The 22,353-nt window shown below is 35.2% G+C and overlaps 1 protein-coding gene across 2 annotated transcripts in view; it reads right to left on the bottom strand.

Moving 5' to 3' along the window:
• LOC117334541 (ADAMTS-like protein 1) overlaps window positions 1–22,353 on the bottom strand; it is a 44,630-nt gene that overhangs the window by 6,022 nt on the left and 16,255 nt on the right. The window contains exons 1-7 of one of the 2 annotated variants that reach the window (XM_033894221.1): window positions 15,812–16,361; window positions 12,539–12,706; window positions 11,302–11,535; window positions 10,603–10,776; window positions 8,765–8,895; window positions 8,242–8,446; window positions 226–1,092 (exon numbers count right to left, since the gene is read on the bottom strand). In XM_033894221.1, the coding sequence (XP_033750112.1) occupies window positions 226–1,092; window positions 8,242–8,446; window positions 8,765–8,895; window positions 10,603–10,776; window positions 11,302–11,535; window positions 12,539–12,706; window positions 15,812–15,847 (1,815 nt within the window). In that variant the 5' untranslated portion in view covers window positions 15,848–16,361. Of the gene's footprint in view, window positions 1–225; window positions 1,093–8,241; window positions 8,447–8,764; window positions 8,896–10,602; window positions 10,777–11,301; window positions 11,536–12,538; window positions 12,707–15,811; window positions 16,362–22,353 lie in introns of those variants that run through there. The other variant, XM_033894220.1, reaches the window with a different exon arrangement.

Here is a 22,353-nt window from a genome sequence, read left to right on the forward strand (position 1 = left end):
TAAACCAGAATCAAACAAAGGATACAACTCAACAATACGATACTCTGGTGGTATGCAGCAAACTATATTACATATTTACGTATGTAAATATGTTATAATGTTAATCAATATGTATAACAATTTGAGAGGAACTGGCATATCATATTATCATAAAACTGATACAAACGACATTTTTAAATACCAAAACCTAAAGTTAATGTTATATGGACGTAAAAATCAAGTTACCTCTTGCCATTCCCCAATGGCCCATTTTGGACACTGGTTTTGGATGACGCAGGGCCGGACACTAGCCGGTCTTTGGCTGCCGTTACAAGCCTCCTTGTTGACAACTTTGATATATACACTAGTGGCCTTGACACACGCCACTTTACGGGTCTGCAGCCCCTTTCCGCATGTGCGGGAGCACGCGCCCCAGTCTGCTGTCGTGTAGACAAAGTCTCCACCAAGACTGTCCAACATGGCGTCCATCTTAGCACGTCTCACCGCGTGCGGTCCTCGAGGCCCTGGGATTTTATCACTCTGAGGCTGGTCCAGGGAAGCGGACACTGATGTAGTCTCTTTCATGACCGATTTCATTAACTTTCTCCCTTTATTCATTGCTTCCTTTTTAGAAGAAAACTGTAATCGTATAGTTGCACTTTGCATTCCTGCTATGCATGTGAATTCTCCCGTATCCAAGGTAGGATCTGTCCGCTTTATCTTTAATGCTCCGTTTCTAGATATAAACACACGTTCTGTCCTAGACATTGGAATCAAACGGTTATTTCTTGTCCAGAATAAAAGCTTTTTATTAAAATTTTCCACGGGACATATGACCTTCACTGGTTGTCCTGCCAACAGGGTAGCAGTCTCGCCCACTCGGAGGTGGATACGCTTCGTTCGACTTATTTGTAAGAATGTATCATTATGAAGAGTAATGGCGGGGGCTTTGGAGAACCTCTGGTAACACTCCGGGCGGGAACATGATCGGAAACTGGCAGGTTTAGGACCGCGACATTCCACAGAGGACACGTTAACCTTTGACCCTTGCCTCGGAATCTTGACACAGAACACAGGCCGACTCTCCCTTCCTATTCCACAAGAAACAGAACACTGCGAAACAAAACAGATACCAATCATCAACCATTAAGATCTTGATAATAGATTAGTCTAAATTTAGTCTAAGAGATCATGATGACAGATTAGCCTTAATTTAGTCTAAGAGTAATGTAAACTTAACCAAAACAAAGAGAACGAGACAGAGCGAACTGTGAATGGTTCTCTATTTCTGTATATTCGTTCGAAATAGGAGAAATAACAACAGGTATCGTTATCTTAAGGAACAAATCACAGCAGATTTAATCGTCATTTGAGCATCTAATTTTTACTGCAGATTGTAACCCGAGCGAATGTCTGTCATTATACACATTACACAAATGCTTTTTAATAGTAAGAGTGTCTTTCAACATTGCAATGAAATTGTTTTCATTCCAAAAACCCTGGCTATGCGATATCATATACATAGCGGCCTACCTCTTCAAAATATACAATGCCGTGTTTTATCTATGAATATAATATTTAAAGTAAAATAGTATGCATATGACGTCAGTGTTTTGTTAAGGTTATAGGGTCTACAATAATCACGTGATAAATATTTGTCCAGTTTTCATGGGAACGACTCTCAATGTGAATTAGTGAATTTAAAAATACATTACATTGTTTTGTTTCTATTTTCATAATCGTGATTTAGGAAATATTTACATTTTTTCCCGGTAAGCCATTACTATCGTCCCGATAATAATTATCTTTTTTTGGGGGATATATCGTAACCCTATGCGTTCAGATTATGGAGCTCACGCAATGTATTTTCTTTAAAATATACCAATCCTTTTGAAACCATGAAACAAAGTTAAGAGTATTTCAAACAATAACTTAATATCACGCAAACATTTTGAGATTATAGCTTTTCGAGACAGAAGATGGAACACATTTAATGCAAATCAATAGGTTCTAGAGGAAAGTTAACATATAATGTATTTTCGATTGAAGCATATCAATCAATTTACAATGGCCACTAACGACACCAGTAGTGTATGTTACCATCTTGCACAACTCAACAGAAACACTGCATAGTCTGATTTTATGTATTACTGAAAATCAAATATTACGTCTTAAAATTCCTTGCGTATGTGAATAAATCAATGGACATTTCTGTGTAAATTTTAATGTGAGAAATGTATGAGGAATTAGCACGACAAAAGATAGGTACAGTATGTATAAAGAACATCTTGTTCAGTCAGTAAGCTTTAACTCTGTTTTATGTCTTAAACACAATTCCGTGTTTACAAAAATCAAATATTATCCTATTATCTGCATATTTCTTAATCCGCGAAAAACAGTATACATTATACACTACAATAACTATCATATATTGATTTTATACATTTACATATCAGATCAAAGAATTTCTATAAACCAGTGTGTCGCCAGCCTAGAACGTAAAACAAAAATAGGTCGCATATTCCTCTCAGCTTTTTTCGGTGCAGTATGCTAGATACATGCAGACATACCTCATTATCCTACAATATGAACATTCCCATAACATCATTAAAAACGGAAGAGAAGTGCATTTGATAACTACAAATAAATAAATTTGGAAGAGAATGTTTACGTACTGCTCGGTAGTGTACTCCTGTATGAACGTTAGATATCAACAATCAACATTAGATATCAACAATCAACGTTAGATATCAACCATCAACGTTAGATATCAACAATTAACATTAGATATCAACAATCAACATTAAATATCAATAATCAACGTTAGATATCAACAATCAACATTAAATATCAACAATCAACGTTAGATATCAACAATGAACGTTAGATATCAACAATCAACGTTAGATATCAACCATCAACGTTAGATATCAACAATCAACGTTAGATATCAACAATCAACGTTAGATATCAACAATCAACGTTAGATATCAACAATCAACGTTAGATATCAACAATCAACGTTAGATATCAACAATGAACGTTACATATCAACAATCAACGTTAGATATCAACAATGAACGTTAAATATCAACAATCAACGTTAGATATCAACAATCAACGTTAGATATCAACAATGAACGTTAAATATCAACAATGAACGTTAGATATCAACAATGAACATTAGATATAAACAATCAACGTTAGATATCAACAATCAACATTAGATATCAACAATCAACGTTAGATATCAACAATCAACGTTGGATATCAACAATCAACGTTAGATATCAACAATCAACGTTAGATATCAACCATCAACGTTAAATATCAACAATGAACGTTAGATATCAACAATCAACGTTAGATATCAACAATGAACGTTAGATATCAACAATCAACGTTAGATATCAACAATCAACGTTAGATATCAACAATCAACGTTAAATATCAACAATCAACATTAAATATCAACAATCAACGTTAGATATCAACAATGAACGTTAGATATCAACCATCAACGTTAGATATCAACAATCAACGTTAGATATCAACAATCAACGTTAGATATCAACAATCAACGTTAGATATCAACAATTAACATTAAATATCAACAATGAACGTTAGATATCAACCATCAACGTTAGATATCAACAATCAACGTTAGATATCAACAATCAACGTTAGATATCAACAATCAACGTTAGATATCAACAATCAACGTTAGATATCAACAATCAACGTTAGATATCAACCATCAACGTTAGATATCAACAATCAACATTAGATATCAACAATTAACGTAAGATATCAACAATCAACGTTAGATATCAACAATCAACGTTAGATATCAACAATGAACGTTAGATATCAACAATGAACGTTAGATATCAACAATGAACGTTAGATATCAACAATGAACGTTAGATATCAACAATGAACGTTAGATATCAACAATCAACGTTAGATATCAACAATCAACGTAAGATATCAACAATCAACATTAGATATCAACAATCAACGTTAGATATCAACAATGAACGTTAGATATCAACAATCAACATTAGATATCAACAATGAACGTTAGATATCAACAATGAACGTTAGATATAAACAATGAACGTTAGATATCAACAATCAACGTTAGATATCAACAATCAACGTAAGATATCAACAATCAACATTAGATATCAACAATGAACGTTAGATATCAACAATGAACGTTAGATATCAACAATGAACGTTAGATATCAACAATCAACGTTAGATATCAACAATGAACGTTAGATATCAACAATCAACGTTAGATATCAACAATGAACGTTAGATATCAACAATGAACGTTAGATATCAACAATGAACGTTATATATCAACAATCAACATTAGATATCAACAATGAACGTTAGATATCAACAATCAACGTTAGATATCAACAATCAACGTTAGATATCAACCATCAACGTTAGATATCAACAATCAACGTTAGATATCAACAATCAACATTAGATATCAACAATGAACGTTAGATATCAACAATGAACGTTAGATATCAACAATCAACGTTAGATATCAACAATCAACGTTAGATATCAACAATCAACGTTAGATATCAACAATCAACGTTAGATATCAACAATCAACATTAGATATCAACAATGAACGTTAGATATCAACAATTAACGTTAGATATCAACAATCAACATTAGATATCATCAATCAACGTTAGATATCAACAATGAACGTTAGATATCAACAATGAACGTTAGATATCAACAATGAACGTTAGATATCAACAATCAACGTTAGATATCAACAATCAACGTTAGATATCAACAATGAACGTAAGATATCAACAATCAACGTTAGATATCAACAATCAACATTAGATATCAACAATCAACGTTAGATATCAACAATCAACGTTAGATATCAACAATTAACGTTAGATATCAACAATGAACGTTAGATATCAACAATGAACGTTAGATATCAACAATCAACGTAAGATATCAACAATCAACATTAGATATCAACAATCAACGTTAGATATCAACAATGAACGTTAGATATCAACACTCAACGTTAGATATCAACAATCAACGTTAGATATCAACAATTAACGTTAGATATCAACAATTAACGTTAGATATCAACAATGAACGTTAGATATCAACCATCAACGTTAAATATCAACAATGAACGTTAGATATCAACAATGAACGTTAGATATCAACAATGAACGTTAGATATCAACAATCAACGTTAGATATCAACAATTAACGTTAGATATCAACAATGAACGTTAGATATCAACAATCAACGTTAGATATCAACAATTAACATTAAATATCAACAATGAACGTTAGATATCAACAATTAGGGGATAGTAAGTTGTTTTGAATGGCTATACTGGCGATTAGAACATGAAATTTGGTTTGAACTCGAGACCGATAGGCCGAGAGTTTAAACCAAATTTCATGTTCTAATCGCCAGTATAGCCACGAAAAACAACGTACTATCCCCATTCTAACACGTTTACTATCGCATATATTTAGAAACACTGTTTTACAGTGCTACAAGTACGCTGTTAAGTACTCTGTGACCTCCGTTAGTGACGTGTCATACTGTGGCGGATTGACCAATCAGAGAGAAGCTATCAAAGTCGGTCAATTGGCCACGCCCATACTGGCGAGAGCTCGGTCTGTATGTTAACGAAGCGGGGTATTTGGATTGTTGTGAAAGTCCTGTTTCCGAAGATTTAAAGACATATTTGGATTTACGCAGTATGTTTAACGACATGTGCATTTTGACAAAGTCAGGGTTGATGTGTTTCTACAGGCTCAACCGTTATGTGAAGTTGTGTGCACTTGTTCCATTTCATTTCGGATTTTACTTGACCTTAGATGCTTACACAAGGACGAAATGAACGTTTCAATCAATAAATGACGGTAAGAATGATGTTAACGATTTTTGTTAAATTTATTAAGTTAATTCATTCTATTCGATTTCTTCACGTTCGATTCCAATGTCACGGGTCATCAATCATAAATGGTGCAGAGTGTTGAATTTCGCTACGAGTCGAACTTGACGCCATATTGTTTTGATTAGAAACGGGGCGTGGCTTAACACGATATGTCATGGTTCTATCGCAGATTAGAAGTCGGTCCGCAACCAATCAAAACACGCGTTGCAAACGAATCGTGTTAGAATGAACGTTAGATATCAACAATGAACGTTAGATATCAACAATCAACGTTAGATATCAACAATCAACGTTAGATATCAACAATCAACGTTAGATATCAACAATGAACGTTAGATATCAACAATCAACGTTAGATATCAACAATCAACGTTAGATATCAACAATCAACGTTAGATATCAACAATCAACGTTTGATATCAACAATCAACGTTAGATATCAACAATGAACGTTAGATATCAACCATCAACGTTAGATATCAACAATCAACGTTAGATATCAACAATGAACGTTAGATATCAACAATCAACGTTAGATATCAACAATCAACATTAGATATCAACAATGAACATTAGATATCAACCAACCATCAACGTTAGATATCAACAATGAACGTTAGATATCAACAATTAACGTTAGATATCAACAATGAACGTTAAATATCAACAATCAACGTTAGATATCAACAATGAACGTTAGATATCAACAATCAACGTTAGATATCAACAATCAATGTTAGATATCAACAATGAACGTTAGATATCAACAATGAACGTTAGATATCAACAATGAACGTTAGATATCAACAATGAACGTTAGATATCAACAATCAACGTTAGATATCAACAATCAACATTAGATATCAACAATTAACGTTAGATATCAACAATCAACGTTAGATATCAACCATCAACGTTAGATATCAACAATGAACGTTAGATATCAACAATGAACGTTAGATATCAACACTCAACGTTAGATATCAACAATCAACGTTAGATATCAACAATGAACGTTAGATATCAACACTCAACGTTAGATATCAACAATCAACGTTAGATATCAACAATTAACGTTAGATATCAACAATTAACGTTAGATATCAACAATCAACGTTAGATATCAACAATCAACGTTAGATATCAACAATCAACGTTAGATATCAACAATCAACATTAGATATCAACAATCAACGTTAGATATCAACAATCAACGTTAGATATCAACAATCATTCATTTATCGACAGGGGGATGAACAGTCTTATTGCCTCATCGTTGTGCTTATTCTTTTAGAATGCTACATAACTGTAAAATTAGACATCCAAACACCCAACGTAAGAAAGATTGAGTGCAATAGGTTTGTCGCTAGCGGTCTTCACACGATGTTTAAATATCACTTCTATGAAAATGATGATAGGTTTAAATTTCACTAACACAGTGGTAGCAAAATATTAGAACATTCGTTATAACAATACTCCTAGCAGTGCAGGCGAAAAATAAAATAACACAAGCAAGGAACAAAATCGGAGACAGGTCAACCTTTCTATTATCGTCAATCATACAGTGGTATAGACAAACAATAGTCCGCCTAACAGTTTCTGTACCAGATACATGTTCTAGTCTACTTTAAACTATGCTATTAAATGTATCAAAGCGTTTTGGCGCCAAAGAAACGGAGACACAAACAATTTCATTGTCAGTGTCAAGCACTTTTATGACAGGCCTTTGATACCCAAAACGTACAATTTAGTCACTTAAACTCTTAAACCCTGGAAAGTTTAATACACTTTTCTGAAAAAAGAAAACGCTGACACACGATATGAAATACACGGCTATCTAGACTGCTGGCACTGCCGACCTAAATGGAGATAAACATTCTCGTCATTTCACAGATGCAATTACAAAATAGCAGTTGACTTTTGAAACATGAAGCTAAGTTATTACTACGTGAAAGTGTAGCAGCGGTTAAACTGACATGCAGATGTTTAAAAAAAGTAACAATTCAAATTTAAAATAGAATAGTTGTTCATTGCAGAGCTGTCTGAGCAATTTCATGTCAGAATAACTGCCAAGCGAAATACTTCAAATATTTCAAGACGTTGATGATCAGTTGAAGGGTAATACATTCAGATTAAATAGTAGTATACTGAAAGTTTTTCCTTACAAATTCATAATTCTGTATAACTTGCTTTGTATCTGTCAGAGAAAATGCTGTTGTATTCTGTATTTTTATCTATCAAATGTCGAAAAAAAATTCAATAATTTATCAATACATACCTCGGACCATCTTCCTGTCTGCCAATACGCAGGACAAAACTGCATGTTACATCGAGTTTCTGAAATTGGCATAGGATCTGGACATCGGTATGAGGGCGCATCTGTCGTTCGTCCTCTTCCGGTATCCAGCATGCATTTTACATCTCGACTCTTCTTCCCTCCTCCACACGGTACAGAGCACGCCGACCAAGAGTTAACGCGCCATCTATTAGATGAAAATGTGGCATGTTCTTTAAATTGAAGGACCCATGTCTCTAAAAATTCTTTGTGATTATTTAAATTGCTCTACAATCAACACACTTTTTTGAAAATGGAATCTTCAAATACTTGCTCAACGAATAACAAAATATTGTTTGTCCTGCAAATCGTTGATATTACTGAAATTATTCACCAAACTGACGGATAACATTCATGTCATTATCACATATATCCGCAACATTGCCAACAGGCATCTTTTAAACTTTGAATACGGTAAATCACAACGTTTAGAATGCCAAGGTTATATCATGATTAATATGCATACCCTGGATCACATGGCCTTGACCTACATTCTCTCGTGATGTCATGAGGTCGCGAAGAACTACACGAGAATTCAAATGTAATGGCGTCATAGCGCATGTCCTTGCAATGGAACGTCGCAGTCTGGTACCCTGTCTGATTAAATTAAAACAATTTGTTTTAAATTGAGGATTTGACAGGGAAGAATGCTCTAATTAAATGGCTTCCAAAATCTTAACAATCTGTGATACACTTTTTCAGATAGCTCTTTAGCATCCACCGATACCTTTGAAAAAGCAAGTGAAAACCAAATGTTTCAATAGGGTACAATACCCGTCATGAAAAAATGTCAAATCCAGGAAGTCCTAATCTCCAATTAGAACCCGGATGACTCATTCAATGATAACATTAAAGGTCCTCGTGCTGGGTACATGACCTCAAGACGAAAATGACGGTCTTTAAATTAATTTATATAGCGAAACAAATCAAATCATTTCCCATCATTTATTTTTAATCCAACTGCATTTCTAACATATTAATAGGAATCGTTTTCAACGACAAAAAATTCCAAAGCTGGAATTTCCATTAAACTGTTATCCCTCCATACGAGTTTGTGGCATCATCACACCACATTCCCATTACAGTTTATCAGCTCTGTGGGGGGAAAATACAAATCTAGCCTCATCAATGTCAGCATTACAAACCTGAGGTAATTACATTGTGACACCCCCAGTGTAACGAATAGCTAGCTTTATGTGTGTAATCAGCCCGAATAATTCTACTGGAGAAATATGAAGAAATAAGAGGACAATTATCCCAGTCAATAGGCTGATGAAGAAATAAAATCAGATATGACACTTGCATTAGTTGTAATAGGCACCATATTCTGAAGTGAAACCTGATTTTTTTTCAATTTAAGAATCCCATACAAGTCTGACCAAATTGCATCATATATATGAGGAAGTGTGAGAGAGTGTTAAAATTAACCTAACAAAATCATCTGCAGATTGCATAACCGACAGACATATATTTACGGTATGCGCATTGTATTTAGTTGTTAATTCAATGTGTATAACCATTACACTAAGTGGAAAATATATATGAGAGTGAAGCTAGAGTGCGTTGATAGCTATAATAAGGGCAATTAGATAATTAAACAACACACATAAGTCAACATGTATCTTATCATCGCGGAACACTTTAAGTGTCAAAATGTAGTTGGATTTATTTCATCCTGGGGTTTCAATTGCACATTGATAGTATCTGAGAAAAAGACTTATCAGCTGAATAAAACGAACTTTATTCATGACGGCGGCGTCAGCAGTTGATCATCAAATTACATTTTGACATGTGACGTTAAAACAAGAAGTAGTTATTGTGTAGGGCGAGATATACATAACGATTATCTCCCATATTCACCACAGGTGCATACTAAAAATATTAGCAGTTTTTTTAAAAATATCTGCAAGCTTTCGCATTCCACAGAAAGTAAAGGTTTGAGATGCTCACCAACCCGTCATTCAAAAGAAAATACATTGAAAGCATGGGAAATACTAACAAAGGAAAAGTTGACAAGGAGTCAAAGTGGCGGCCGAAATTAAAACAAATCTCACATTAACATATATCTACCTGTATCTATATTTACATCACATCATGTGATTATACTTTAAACTTGCAAATATCGTTTACGATCTAGCGACAGGATTTGAAGTAAGGGAATGCCAATTTAAAGGGAGGGGGTATCAATTGAACTTACACATACAGGAAGGCATTTAACTGTCCCTGAATAATTTCAACCATTTGCTTATACAAATCCACACTCTTATTGTTCAAAGTTGGTATGCGCTTTTGATTAAGACTTACGCCGCACGTAGCCGAACAGGAACCCCACCGGACATCCCACTGGTACGGGGTCTCTGAGGTCTTTCCTGACAATCTGTTTCCAGGTTGCCGACGACACGAAGCGCTATCCCCTTTACATATACCACAATCGTCAACCTCTGCCCCAGATCCTATGAAGCCATCACAACCAATGTTCTGAAACAAAACGAATTAACAAGGAGACAATATATACTGTCGTAAACACTCAATTTCCGGTAGCTGTAATAAAGGAAAATTCCAGTTAATCGCGGCTTCGTTATTCCAGACTCTTCCAAGCAGAAAAAAAACGAAAGTATGCGATTAAGTCTTTGAACAATGCTAATCTTCTCATGTTAAAATAATAAAGAGACCCATTGTGCTTGTATCGCTCACCTGCTACCAATACAACTTTAAAGTTTATATAAGTGTTTTATGCTGATGCTAAGCGGATTACCACTTTATTTAAGTATAAAGAAGGCTAGACCTATTCATTCGACAGACGACGGGCGGATGACGGGACGGATGACGGGGCGGACGATGGACGCCGCTCCTTGGCATAAGCTCACTTGAGCCTTCGTGCCAGGTGAGCTAAAATACTAAACATACCTTTGATCTACTCTAATTTCTTTGAGTGTGTCCTTATCTCTCTAGGAAAGCAGTTCCCTTGATCTAGATATATATCTACCTCGTACTAGAACATACCTCACACTTCCCTTCTATACAGTAATGATTAGTATTCCGTCCACATCTAGTTCCGTCAGGGATATGCACCTCCAGGACATCCGGAATGTTTCTGTGTTCATCCTTACACATTACAAAGCAGTGATACTGTTGTCGCGAGAGTGGTACCCAGTGATAGTACCTGCCATTAATAGGGACGCGGTTCTTCGTCTCGCATACCTGGTCTTCTACAGATTGATAGGTGAAGGAGCAAGCCTACAAAATAAGGTATTTGTAATGTTACGATACAGTATGGTAAAGAAAACAAAGAAAATAAGGAAACAAATTCATAAAACAATTAACATGCAACTTAACCAAATATTTGGAAAAACACTTCAGTCATTGCAGCATCAGTGAAATAACGAGCAACTGCTAAGGTATTGTGTCACTACCCCATAAAATGGCCAAAACGGGGACAAGGCAAGTTATAGAAATATTTCTAATGCTTTTGATATTCAGTGTACGTTTTTTGTTATAAAAGTCCAATGGTACTTAGAATTCAAGAGGTTGTTAAGAAATTCTCACAAAACCCCCAGATTTATCTCGAATCAATATCTCCATTCGCATCAGTCAGATTCCTAATTTGCATATATTTTTACATTTTGATCACATCTGCAATTCTAGCTTTGTCATCAAGGAAATGAGTTCCTTTACTAATTGACTTCCGATTTCTATTTTCTGATGATTAGATTAAGTTGGCTGTTGACAACAACTGCTGTGTGCCTGTGCATTTCCAATACAATTAGAAAGGGATAAAGCTCGCTCTATTGCATGCAACCAGATGCGCCGAACGTAAAAACCGAATTATTTGAGAACATGGTGCATTAGCACTAAAGGATTGCGCAACTCGAATCAAAGAACGAAGCACCATACATTTTACAGGATAAGTCCACAATTTATGTGTGTATGCCATAAGTGTATAGTTGCTCATTATGCACACTTATTTTCCTCTGTTTTCTGGTTCTATTTAAATTTCTCTATAGTTAAAGCACATTATAGGTACAGGACGACTGAATGCACTACCACTCTGCTACCAAAATGGTATGTTACACGGTCAAATGAAAAATTCATCCATTTATACCTTTTTCTTATTCGTGCATATCGACATACAGCTAAACGTTTAAAAGTATATTTTCCTTGTACAGTAATGCGAATCATATTCTCTATATTTGTGGGTTAGTATACCATTTTGTAACCAATGAATGGTAGTTTAACATACCTGTGTATTGCATAATTTATATTTCACATCTGGACCCCTGCATCGAAATCTGTCGCCTAAACAACGCCGTCTCTGATTGGTTAATCCTCCATCACATGATCGTGAGCAATGACTCCATTGGCTCCACGTCGACCAGCTCCCGTCAATGGAGTTGATTTCTTGAGCAATCTAAAAGATGCAATTAAATACATTGATGTTTCAAAGAAGTGTAAGTTTCAAGAAAAGACAAATTCTGGAATATAAAGTCAACTGTCTTGGAAGTAGGTTACTATTCAGAAATCGAAATTTCATAGCAGAGGTTTTGAAATAATTACGCGTATATAACACAATTTTAGGTCATTTAGTGTAATACCATCGACATGGACAATACTGGTTTTTTTTTTAATTTATTTTCATTATTAGTACACATAAAAAATGTAGTTAAAGGACTTGCAAAGGATTTGTTTAACCTCTTATGATAACTTTAAGCTGTTCTATACATTTGGAAAGAAAGGACAAATCAACAAAAAGAGGGATAGAGTTTGTTCCTTGAGTATTTCAATACATGTTGTTAAATGGAAAGATTTTGCAATTTCGCTTCGACCCCAACACTGATATTTGTGATGAAGAATTTAACCGTTCCATTGTGCATGTCATATTCGTTTGTGTCTGTTCGCATTCGGCTTTCTAGTGAAGTCTAGCTATAAATGTAGAATATCGCCTACATAGGAAAGAGGAAATACACGTTAACTTATAAACGAATTATTGATGTACACGAAGGACTTCTGCCTTTTTAGAAAGTTTAATTGCTGATTTTGTGGTTTACGTACTTCTAAACACGTTTGTTTCACGGCTAATTGACAACAAATAATTGAATTACCCGCATCACTATAACGGCCCACGGGAGTAACATAGCACGCGCGTAGCCCATGAGTCGGGCCAGTAACTACAGATGTGTTAAATCAAAAGACAATCGGATTGTGTACGGTCATAGCAAATAGTCGTCGGAAGACCTGAAGACGGGTCATTTGACACGACTGACCCCACATCCCGCTTACGAGAGAAGCTAGTAGGGTCATGGTTTGATTTGATAACAAGGGAAGGGTGAGGGTTTTGGGTTGCGGTTGCGGTTCTACCATTATTATATGTTATTTTCACAATGACACCTCAGCCTTGTTTATCACGTAAAATCTGACAATAATACGTAATACAATAGAAAGATGAAGGTAATAATGAAAACAGAACGGACATTGATGTGATAACCAGTCTCCCATTTACCTACGAAAATGCACCCCATGTGTACAGCCTGTCATACTCCAACCATCCAGGAACTACCCCCGATAGATATGTGACGCTATTGCTACAATATGCATTTTACCTTGTTAGATAAAAATACAAAAGGTACAATCTCAAGAAGAATTATTCTTCACAGGAAGACACGATTTCGTAACAATGATAAGTTGGTAAGGAGAGAAAAGTTTAAAATTTCGTTTTATCATTCTAAATGACAGAAGTAGCATTTCATTAACAAAAAATTCTTACATGAAGAAAGTACATATATTTAAAATAAAGTCTTGAGAAAATTGTATCCTCCTTATCAAAAATGGAAGTATTTACATTCCTCATAAGAACTAATTATGTACCATGCATTCCATTTTGCCTGTGTTAGTGTCAATATCCGTCTATAAGAATAAGACTATTGACTGATTTACATACAATTTGTTATCGTAGATTTCGAATACTAGAATGTTATCGCCTCATTTCAACAAAATAAAAACGTTTGACACAGTGACAACGTGATTTGTTGATCAGTTTTACGGCTCTTGAGGCTAGGATGCTACAGTCAAGAAATGGTAAGTTAATAGTGTGCTTCTATATCTTTACACATAAAAAGAATACTATTTGCCACGAGACGGCAATGTTAGTTCCAATTGATAAATGGATGCTAATGTTCTGTTGGAAGATATTTCCATCAAAACCATGATTTCAATCAAATCAAAATTTCATTCTCTACATTTTTGGCATTTTGCCAGCCTCCAGCCTGTATAATGTCTATGTAACGACAATCAATATAGATTGGTACCGGTGATTATCCTTCTTGTGAAAGTATTTTCGTATATTTAGCAAATTAAGGCGTTGTGAGCTGAGGTCGTGTATAGAGCGGAACAGTTTTTGATCTAATAGAAAACATATTTCAGGGCACGTCTATTAGACATTAATAACGTGATATTCCATTAATTATGAAGTATTAAGTATCACAATACTACTTTTAGTTAAGGGTTAACGGAACCCTGAAGGTCATTATTCTCATTGTGTTTGTATACTGTGTCACACTGCTGGTGCAACAAGTCGCCAAACACAATACTGTTTTGTGTGAACTCCTGGTTGTAACATATATTTCATGGGACAAATGTGTTTATCACAAATATTATTGTAACATATATTTCATGGGACAAATGTGTTTATCACAAATATTATTGTAACATATATTTCATGGGACAAATGTGTTTATTACAAATATTATTGTAACATATATTTCATGGGACAAATGTGTTTATCACAAATATTACTATTGAACGCAAATAAATTACTTTTATTTAATGTGCATTTCCACACTCAGACATGGTTGATATATTTTATATTAATATCAATACAATCTTATTTTGTTTCAGATGTAGCTGAGTTTCCCCGGATAATTAGGTATGAATGTATCCACAAATTATTGTATGAATGTATCCACAAATTATTGATTCATGTATATAAACTGGTTTTGAATGTTCGCTTTACTAAATTCTATTTATTGTAATGTTAATGATATGAAGAACACGTTCGTCAAATCAAATTCATTATAAGACAAGCAAATGGTAATACTGCCGACATATTTTCCTCATGAAAGTTACATGTAGACTAATAATGTAGGACAGTTGTGGTTAAAAGAGTTTTAGGAACATAACCATCCTTGCTTCTACAGTATCTACATGTATACACAGACGCCATGCTAACTATATACATAGTATTATCTTTCCGTCACATCACCAAAACACACACTATGTTCTATGGCGTCTCGCTAATTTGTTATCCATTAAAGTCAGATAAGGCCGCTATCTTCATCCACGAGAGGTCACCAAGTTCAATTGGTTATGTTTACATTTACTACATGTAGGTTAACAGATAAAAAGAACGGGATACTTTGCATACCCTGTTTCATAAAACTTTTATTCTTCTTAAGTATTTTATCTGGCATTTCACTGATACTTATTTAGACAAGTACCACGTGCAGGAGTAAATACTTACCATCAGAGCCAGCAACAGGGCTGATGTGATCCTCATTGTTATGTCATTATATTAATCCAAAATCAATTAAGTAGTTAGTTAGGGACCATCATCATTAGTTAAATCCAAGGCGTGAACACCCTACTTTGGTATGTTTGCCGCGGAGTAACACAATTTTTAAGGGGACATATTTCCACAAAAATGTGACTGAAATTAAATTCAATATCACACACATTTCACAATAAACTATTTTCCGATCGTGTCAAGCTATCAACACCATGCTGAGAATAGCGGAGTATCGTTATAAATGCTACACCCCGCTGATAGCTAGCGAAATTCTTGTCCGTAAACGACAGATTTGCACGATCTAAGCATTCTTCTCTGTGTGAACAAACTAGAATCTGTAAACATCTCTGACAACAGGAAGCAATGAACTTTTCGGCTGCGATGAAATATAAATCTTCAATCACTCAACCGACAATGTTACTGTGTGTGTTACATTGCTGAAATTGATCCGCGTTTCGGTAACCGTGTCACCATACAAGCGGGCTTTCTTCCCCGCCCAGTGCTGACGGGTTTACGTGTGTAGGGGTATTTTAGAGGACTGGCTAGTCTTTGTTACAAATAGGTGTCGCGGTGAGTTGACCTTGACCCTTACAACGTGTCCCTCCGGCGGATAAAAAGCTTCACTGAGATCGGTATACAAAAGCTATGTAACGATGCAATCAAAATGGGGGATATCTTTCTCGCCCCTTTAACAATACATCCCGATATCAAGATTGACGACTTTGTTAGGCTACATGTAGATATTTGATTTTTCTTCTCTATTTAATTTCCTCTAAACTAGAACATGTAAGCTCCCTTTATTGGGACTATTCCTTTCAAAGCCTTATTTTATTTATGAACAAACAATTTGAAGTATTTACAGGGTCCTCAAAAGGATTCTACATTTTGTAAACACGCTATTAAGTTGCTAATCCCTTGCTATTTTTGTGAGGCGTGATCACTTACAAAAATAGTATCGTGTCATTTGCTTGGCCATTAAATCCCTTGTTACAGGGACAATACATCATTTCCCCAATTTCTGGAAGATGTAGACAACAATTCATTATCACATTCCCTAAGGGTGCTAGGCGCGATGATCAGTTAACCCAACAGAAGGTCGGTGCTAGACTTGTGCTCTCTGTCCTCTCCCCAAACGATCCACAAACGACGAAAATACCATTATGTTCTGAGAAAATTTACAACATTCTATACCCATAATAAAATTCATCAAAACGACACGACAGTTATTGTTTCGACATTGCTACTACTTGTCAGAGAAATGCATCTCTCAGCTAAATATCTTAAAAACATTTGGTTAGTCACGAAACATATGCGTTTTTCAATCTCTAAGCATGCAAGTCTTGCTCTATAGCATCAATCAAGTCCTAAAGAACATTTACATATATATTTATTTTGATTATTCAGAGTTCGACTATTCCACTTACGGACCGAAACAAATCTCTATTTCTGTTCGTGCCGTACCCAGAATCTATGTATGCCATGGTATCAGATACAGAAAACTGATTGTGTGTTTAGAAAGCTGAGAATTAGGTTATAGGAGAAATGTTCGTGTTGACACCTTCACACCGATATCACATTTTTAATTAATATGGCTGAAAACCTTACTTATATCAAACTAGTATCATCGATACTGACCTAAACACGTCGAATTTTACCGTTTAAAGTGACTAAGAATCTGTTTTCGTGATCTGTCAAGATCAGTATGGCCGAGTGACACGAGGTACCAACATACAACAATAGGCTATGTTCATATCACTGTACATATCACTGTACATATCGCAAAGGATTTTTGACAGATGACTTATAGAGAGGACGTGATTTAGTCAAGCCACTTAATATGACGTTATGATTGTCGATACTATTTTTATACCTCTGGGTAGGCCAGTAAATCAACCTAACGTTTTGGATTGCCGTTAGGTTAATTAAGCCAAACACAGTGGATTCGCTTTAACATAAAATGACCGTTAAATTTCCTTCCTGTGATCTATTTCGATTTAAGTCCTAACAAACAACAATCTTGACGTTGTTAAATAAAACAGGTTTAAAATCTACTTATTTCACAACGATATTTATCTTTAAACTGAAACCATTCTTAGTCTGAAGAAGTGCGATCTTTCGTATACTCCATTAAGAAAATCTTGATACACGTTCGTTTTTATCAGAACCCGTCATATATGTAGTACTTAAAAGCTAAAACATTCCGTTTTATATCAGAATTCGATTTGTTATTTAACGCCATGAAGCTTTCGACTGCGTTAACAATAATCAAATCTTCACTTTCAATCTGAATATAAAACCAGCACCTAATACATATCGTGAACTTTCCTCTCCCTTTTAAATAGCCACTTTTAATACACCTTTCATCATCTCCACCAGCCTCTCCAACGCCTCGCGCTTATACTAATTATTTTAGTTTTTCAGTTATAAAAAAAATCCATCTCTAACATAGAACATTATGTGCCATCCTATTTCCGTTTTGCTGAGGAAGTAATAATTGCGGTGTGGTCTACATGATTTCATAATTTCCGTAATTCTATGAAGGGAAATAGTAGGGCCGAACAGAAGATGTGCACACACAGAGGGAAACATACAGAGGGTTCTATGAAATCGTACATGGTAGCTGGCTCAGATGGACAAGTTATTGCAAAAACCGCCAGTATCTACAATCTAAAGCATGAGATGGTATGCGTACTTCTATTTTTAAATGTGATAAGAAGGAAAATAAATAGTTGGTAGTTATAATCAACTTCTCTTTCATCCACAAGCCAGGTATATCTAGCGAGCAACGAAGACTAATGAGGGGACATATAAACAAAACTAAAAAAAAAAAAATGAAGATAGACAAAATGAAAAGAGAAGAGTGGAAAGGTAGCGGAACACTTTTTGTAATTATTGTATGTTGGTGACGTCTGTATGTCCTAATGGCGTCATTCAAAGGCCTTTGTGGGATCTATTGACAATGTAGTTTGATAACTTCTACAACACTATCAGATTGTCGTATGATAGATGCCTTGATAAAACACGGCTGTTATATAAAGTGAATGTCGGTCTGACAGCTACATGTTCTCACCTTCCCTGGGAGACGGAGTGACAAACACGTGTTTAGAGGTCACTACCCTTTCTATTACAGATTAATGAAAAATGTCACGGCGCCTTGTCGGTCGTATCACTAAGGAACACAGCGCTGTTAATCCAGGTATATCGAGTGATCGATACATATGATTTTGCGGCAGGGTGGCTGGTGAATTTGACGAGTTTAAAATAATATTAAGCACGCGAGATTTTTCACAGTTCAGACAAAGTCACAGTCTAATAATTCCTACCCATTTATATGAATTGTGAATCAACATTTTAAATCCATAATGCATGAACTTGATTTCAAGTATTCAAGTATTTTGATATTTAATGATAACAGGGGACCAACATCTCCCTGAAATATCATGTTTTTACATATTAAGATATGGCATCCGTAATGGTGAATTTCGTTTTTGTTATAGCGAAATCCCATTTAATTAAATGGCAGTCTGTCTGGGATACCGACAAATGAAAAAATGAAAGTCGTGTCGAGTAGTTAGTTTTGTTGTCCATTATATATTATATAGTGTTATTTGTAGCGGTTTGGTTATCACGAGTACAAAGCCTGGTGAGGCTAACCCAGTGTTAGTATCGGGATTCATGTATATTTTCCTGACTACATACAGCTATTTAATGCAAAACAATTAAACAAATATTAAGCTGAAATCAACATCAACTAATGACTTATTGTTGCAGAATTTTAGGTGATTACTTTTGCGGCGGGTACGATTAGGGCTTAGGAATCCAATATAGTCAGACATTAATGTCTTTACGGACCACCATGTCGGCGATGTGACATCCCCCTCCTTCCATCACCATCCGTTATAGATCCCCGCCCCACGGATTGCCCCTAACGACCTGTTACGCACCCTCGTACCAGGTACCCCGGTTAAAGGACGACACGTGTCCCTGACATCGACTAAAATATACACCAATCACCAAACAATGTACAGATCGTATGTTGGGCCTCTGTCTCGTGCCAGTTCGAATTTAATTGATGATCATTATATGTATTGTCATGTGTTACAGATTCCTTTAAACAAATAAATATTCTATCACACAAGCTCGACCTTCATTTATTAAGGTTCCCTAGTGCCAAAAGTGGCAGGTGACCCCGAGGTATGCAGGCATTTAATTTGAGAAAAGTTATCTGTAAAACATGGTAAGACCCATACGTTAACTTCATTTTTAAAATCCGAATATAATCAAAATCACTTTATTGATATTTATAAAACACACATGGTTAGAGCGTGACAGTATTGCCAAAAGGGAACTCGTATTACTCTCCAGCAGAATCGCTTAGTTGCTGATAGTTGGTGTAAATGGAGTGTCCCAATTATAATAATTAGCATCATTAACGGTTTACCTAAATGTTTCGCCTTTTAACCTGCCTACCTATTAGTTTATATTTTGGTTGCAAATATTTTGCGAATCCCAGAAGTACACAAATAAATACTAGCGCAGTTTTACAGTTGACGAAGACAATATCTATTACCTTTAAATCTAAAATCACATTAACGATAAATGCTTTTATTATTTTTTTCTGGAGTTATGTATCCTAAGAAATGAAGGAATGCACAAGCAACAAGAAATTCCGAACAGCAGGGACGCAGATGCTTGTGTCACAGGTTATTATAAAGGTCATGTCAAAGGTTACGTGTCAAAGTTTAGGTCTTATCTTTTGATAGTATCTGTGTAGTTTTGACCTGGAGAGACACCAGTGTGTGACAGCTCTCTAACAATAGTGTTTAGTGGCAATAAAACGCTCCTCGCCAACCCACCCGACACCCCACAACCCGACATCCCAATAGAACGCACCTTATTGAAATGTCATGTATGATAGATGGTATTGAAGCTACGGAGGCGTAAATGTAGAAATTTATAGACAACATCCAGGAGTTTTTATTATTATCATTAGACAGTTATTGAAACAGCTCTCGTTTCAATTTACGAACGTTGAGCTTCAGTACTTCATGAAAACGAAATGCAAGTTTTATAGTTGATGAGTGGAGAAAAGTTTCAAATCCTTTTATATTGAAGTGCACCTATTGTCAGTACATTTCCATTAATCCTGAGGACGTCACTAGTACATTTGAATCGCATAAACACTACATCCCAAGTTAAAGGAACAGTGAAGACAAAGAAAACAAAAGAAAAGACAAGAATAGGAATGAAACAAAGGACAAGAAGATCAAGAAGAAAGCAACGACAACAACAATTAGGAAGAGATGTAACCAGATGAAGCGACAACCGGAGCTAGACACAAAAAAAAAAAAAAACAGGAAAAAAAAACAACAACAGGAAGAATAAGGGAGGCACCAAAGGGAATGGCAACGACAGCCACTGAGGAGGCAAATCGACAAAAGGAATTGGGGGATACCTAGCCAAAAGGAAATTTAACAAATACATGGCCTTGGTCCTTATGTTTGTTTTGTACAAGTATATACTGGTGTTCACTTTCATCAAGATCCACAATCACGTGTTCAAACCAAAGTAATCTTATCAAAATGATTTCTTCACACGAAACCTACAAATTTTCTCGATAGTCATGTACTTTTACAAACAAAATGTAATCTCTCAAACATGCAATTTTCCCTTCATTCAAAATTTGATATGCATTATAATGCTGGTCAGCGAAATCTTTTATATGACTGAGAAGATTCAGTTTCCTCAAAAATAGATACAATCTACGCGTTTCGTGTTTAACTTACAGGGTATGTTTCTCACAGTTTTTTTTTTGAGTATGTTCACTGCATATACTGTAACCCCCAGGATTCAGGTTAGGAAAAGCACAAATTGGCAGTCAAAATTATCGGTAATCTTCACGAATAGCCGGACTAATTCGTCCTTATCAGCTCCAGCATCCCCGGTGTATCTAACATCTACACTTGTTCAAATAAATAAACTGCTGCATGATATTTCCCATGTAAACTGTGAAACGAAAAGTGTCTCTGTCAAATCACAATTGTGTCAACACTTTTGATAAATGTAACGATTTATAATCAGCTTGAAACTACATCATTTAAAATACGAATTTTCCGACTACAAGATGCTTTTTGAAAGGACAGCTTTCATTAATAACCAGACAATCCTTAGAAAATAAAATATGATTTGAATTATAAATTACTGTAAATGTTAAAGTTTCGAAATAACAAAGATAATAGTTCTGTGGTTATTTGGATGATGTAATTTGCATTATATAATAACGGTGATTCCGCTACTAATTTAAAGACCGTTGAAGTTTCTGCAGTCATCAAACTGTCGTTATTCATTTATCATATGAATTATGAATCATTTATTCGCTTTAAAGTTCGAATTGGTTCAGACACTCTTACATAACATTTGGTCTATTGGTTTGTCCTTGTCATTTCCCACGTTACACGAGAGATTATTTTATATAATGGAATAGCTGCACGGTCATG

The sequence above is a fragment of the Pecten maximus genome, chromosome 9 (assembly GCF_902652985.1).
Source record: "Pecten maximus chromosome 9, xPecMax1.1, whole genome shotgun sequence".
NCBI classification, from domain to species: Eukaryota; Metazoa; Mollusca; class Bivalvia; order Pectinida; family Pectinidae; genus Pecten; species Pecten maximus.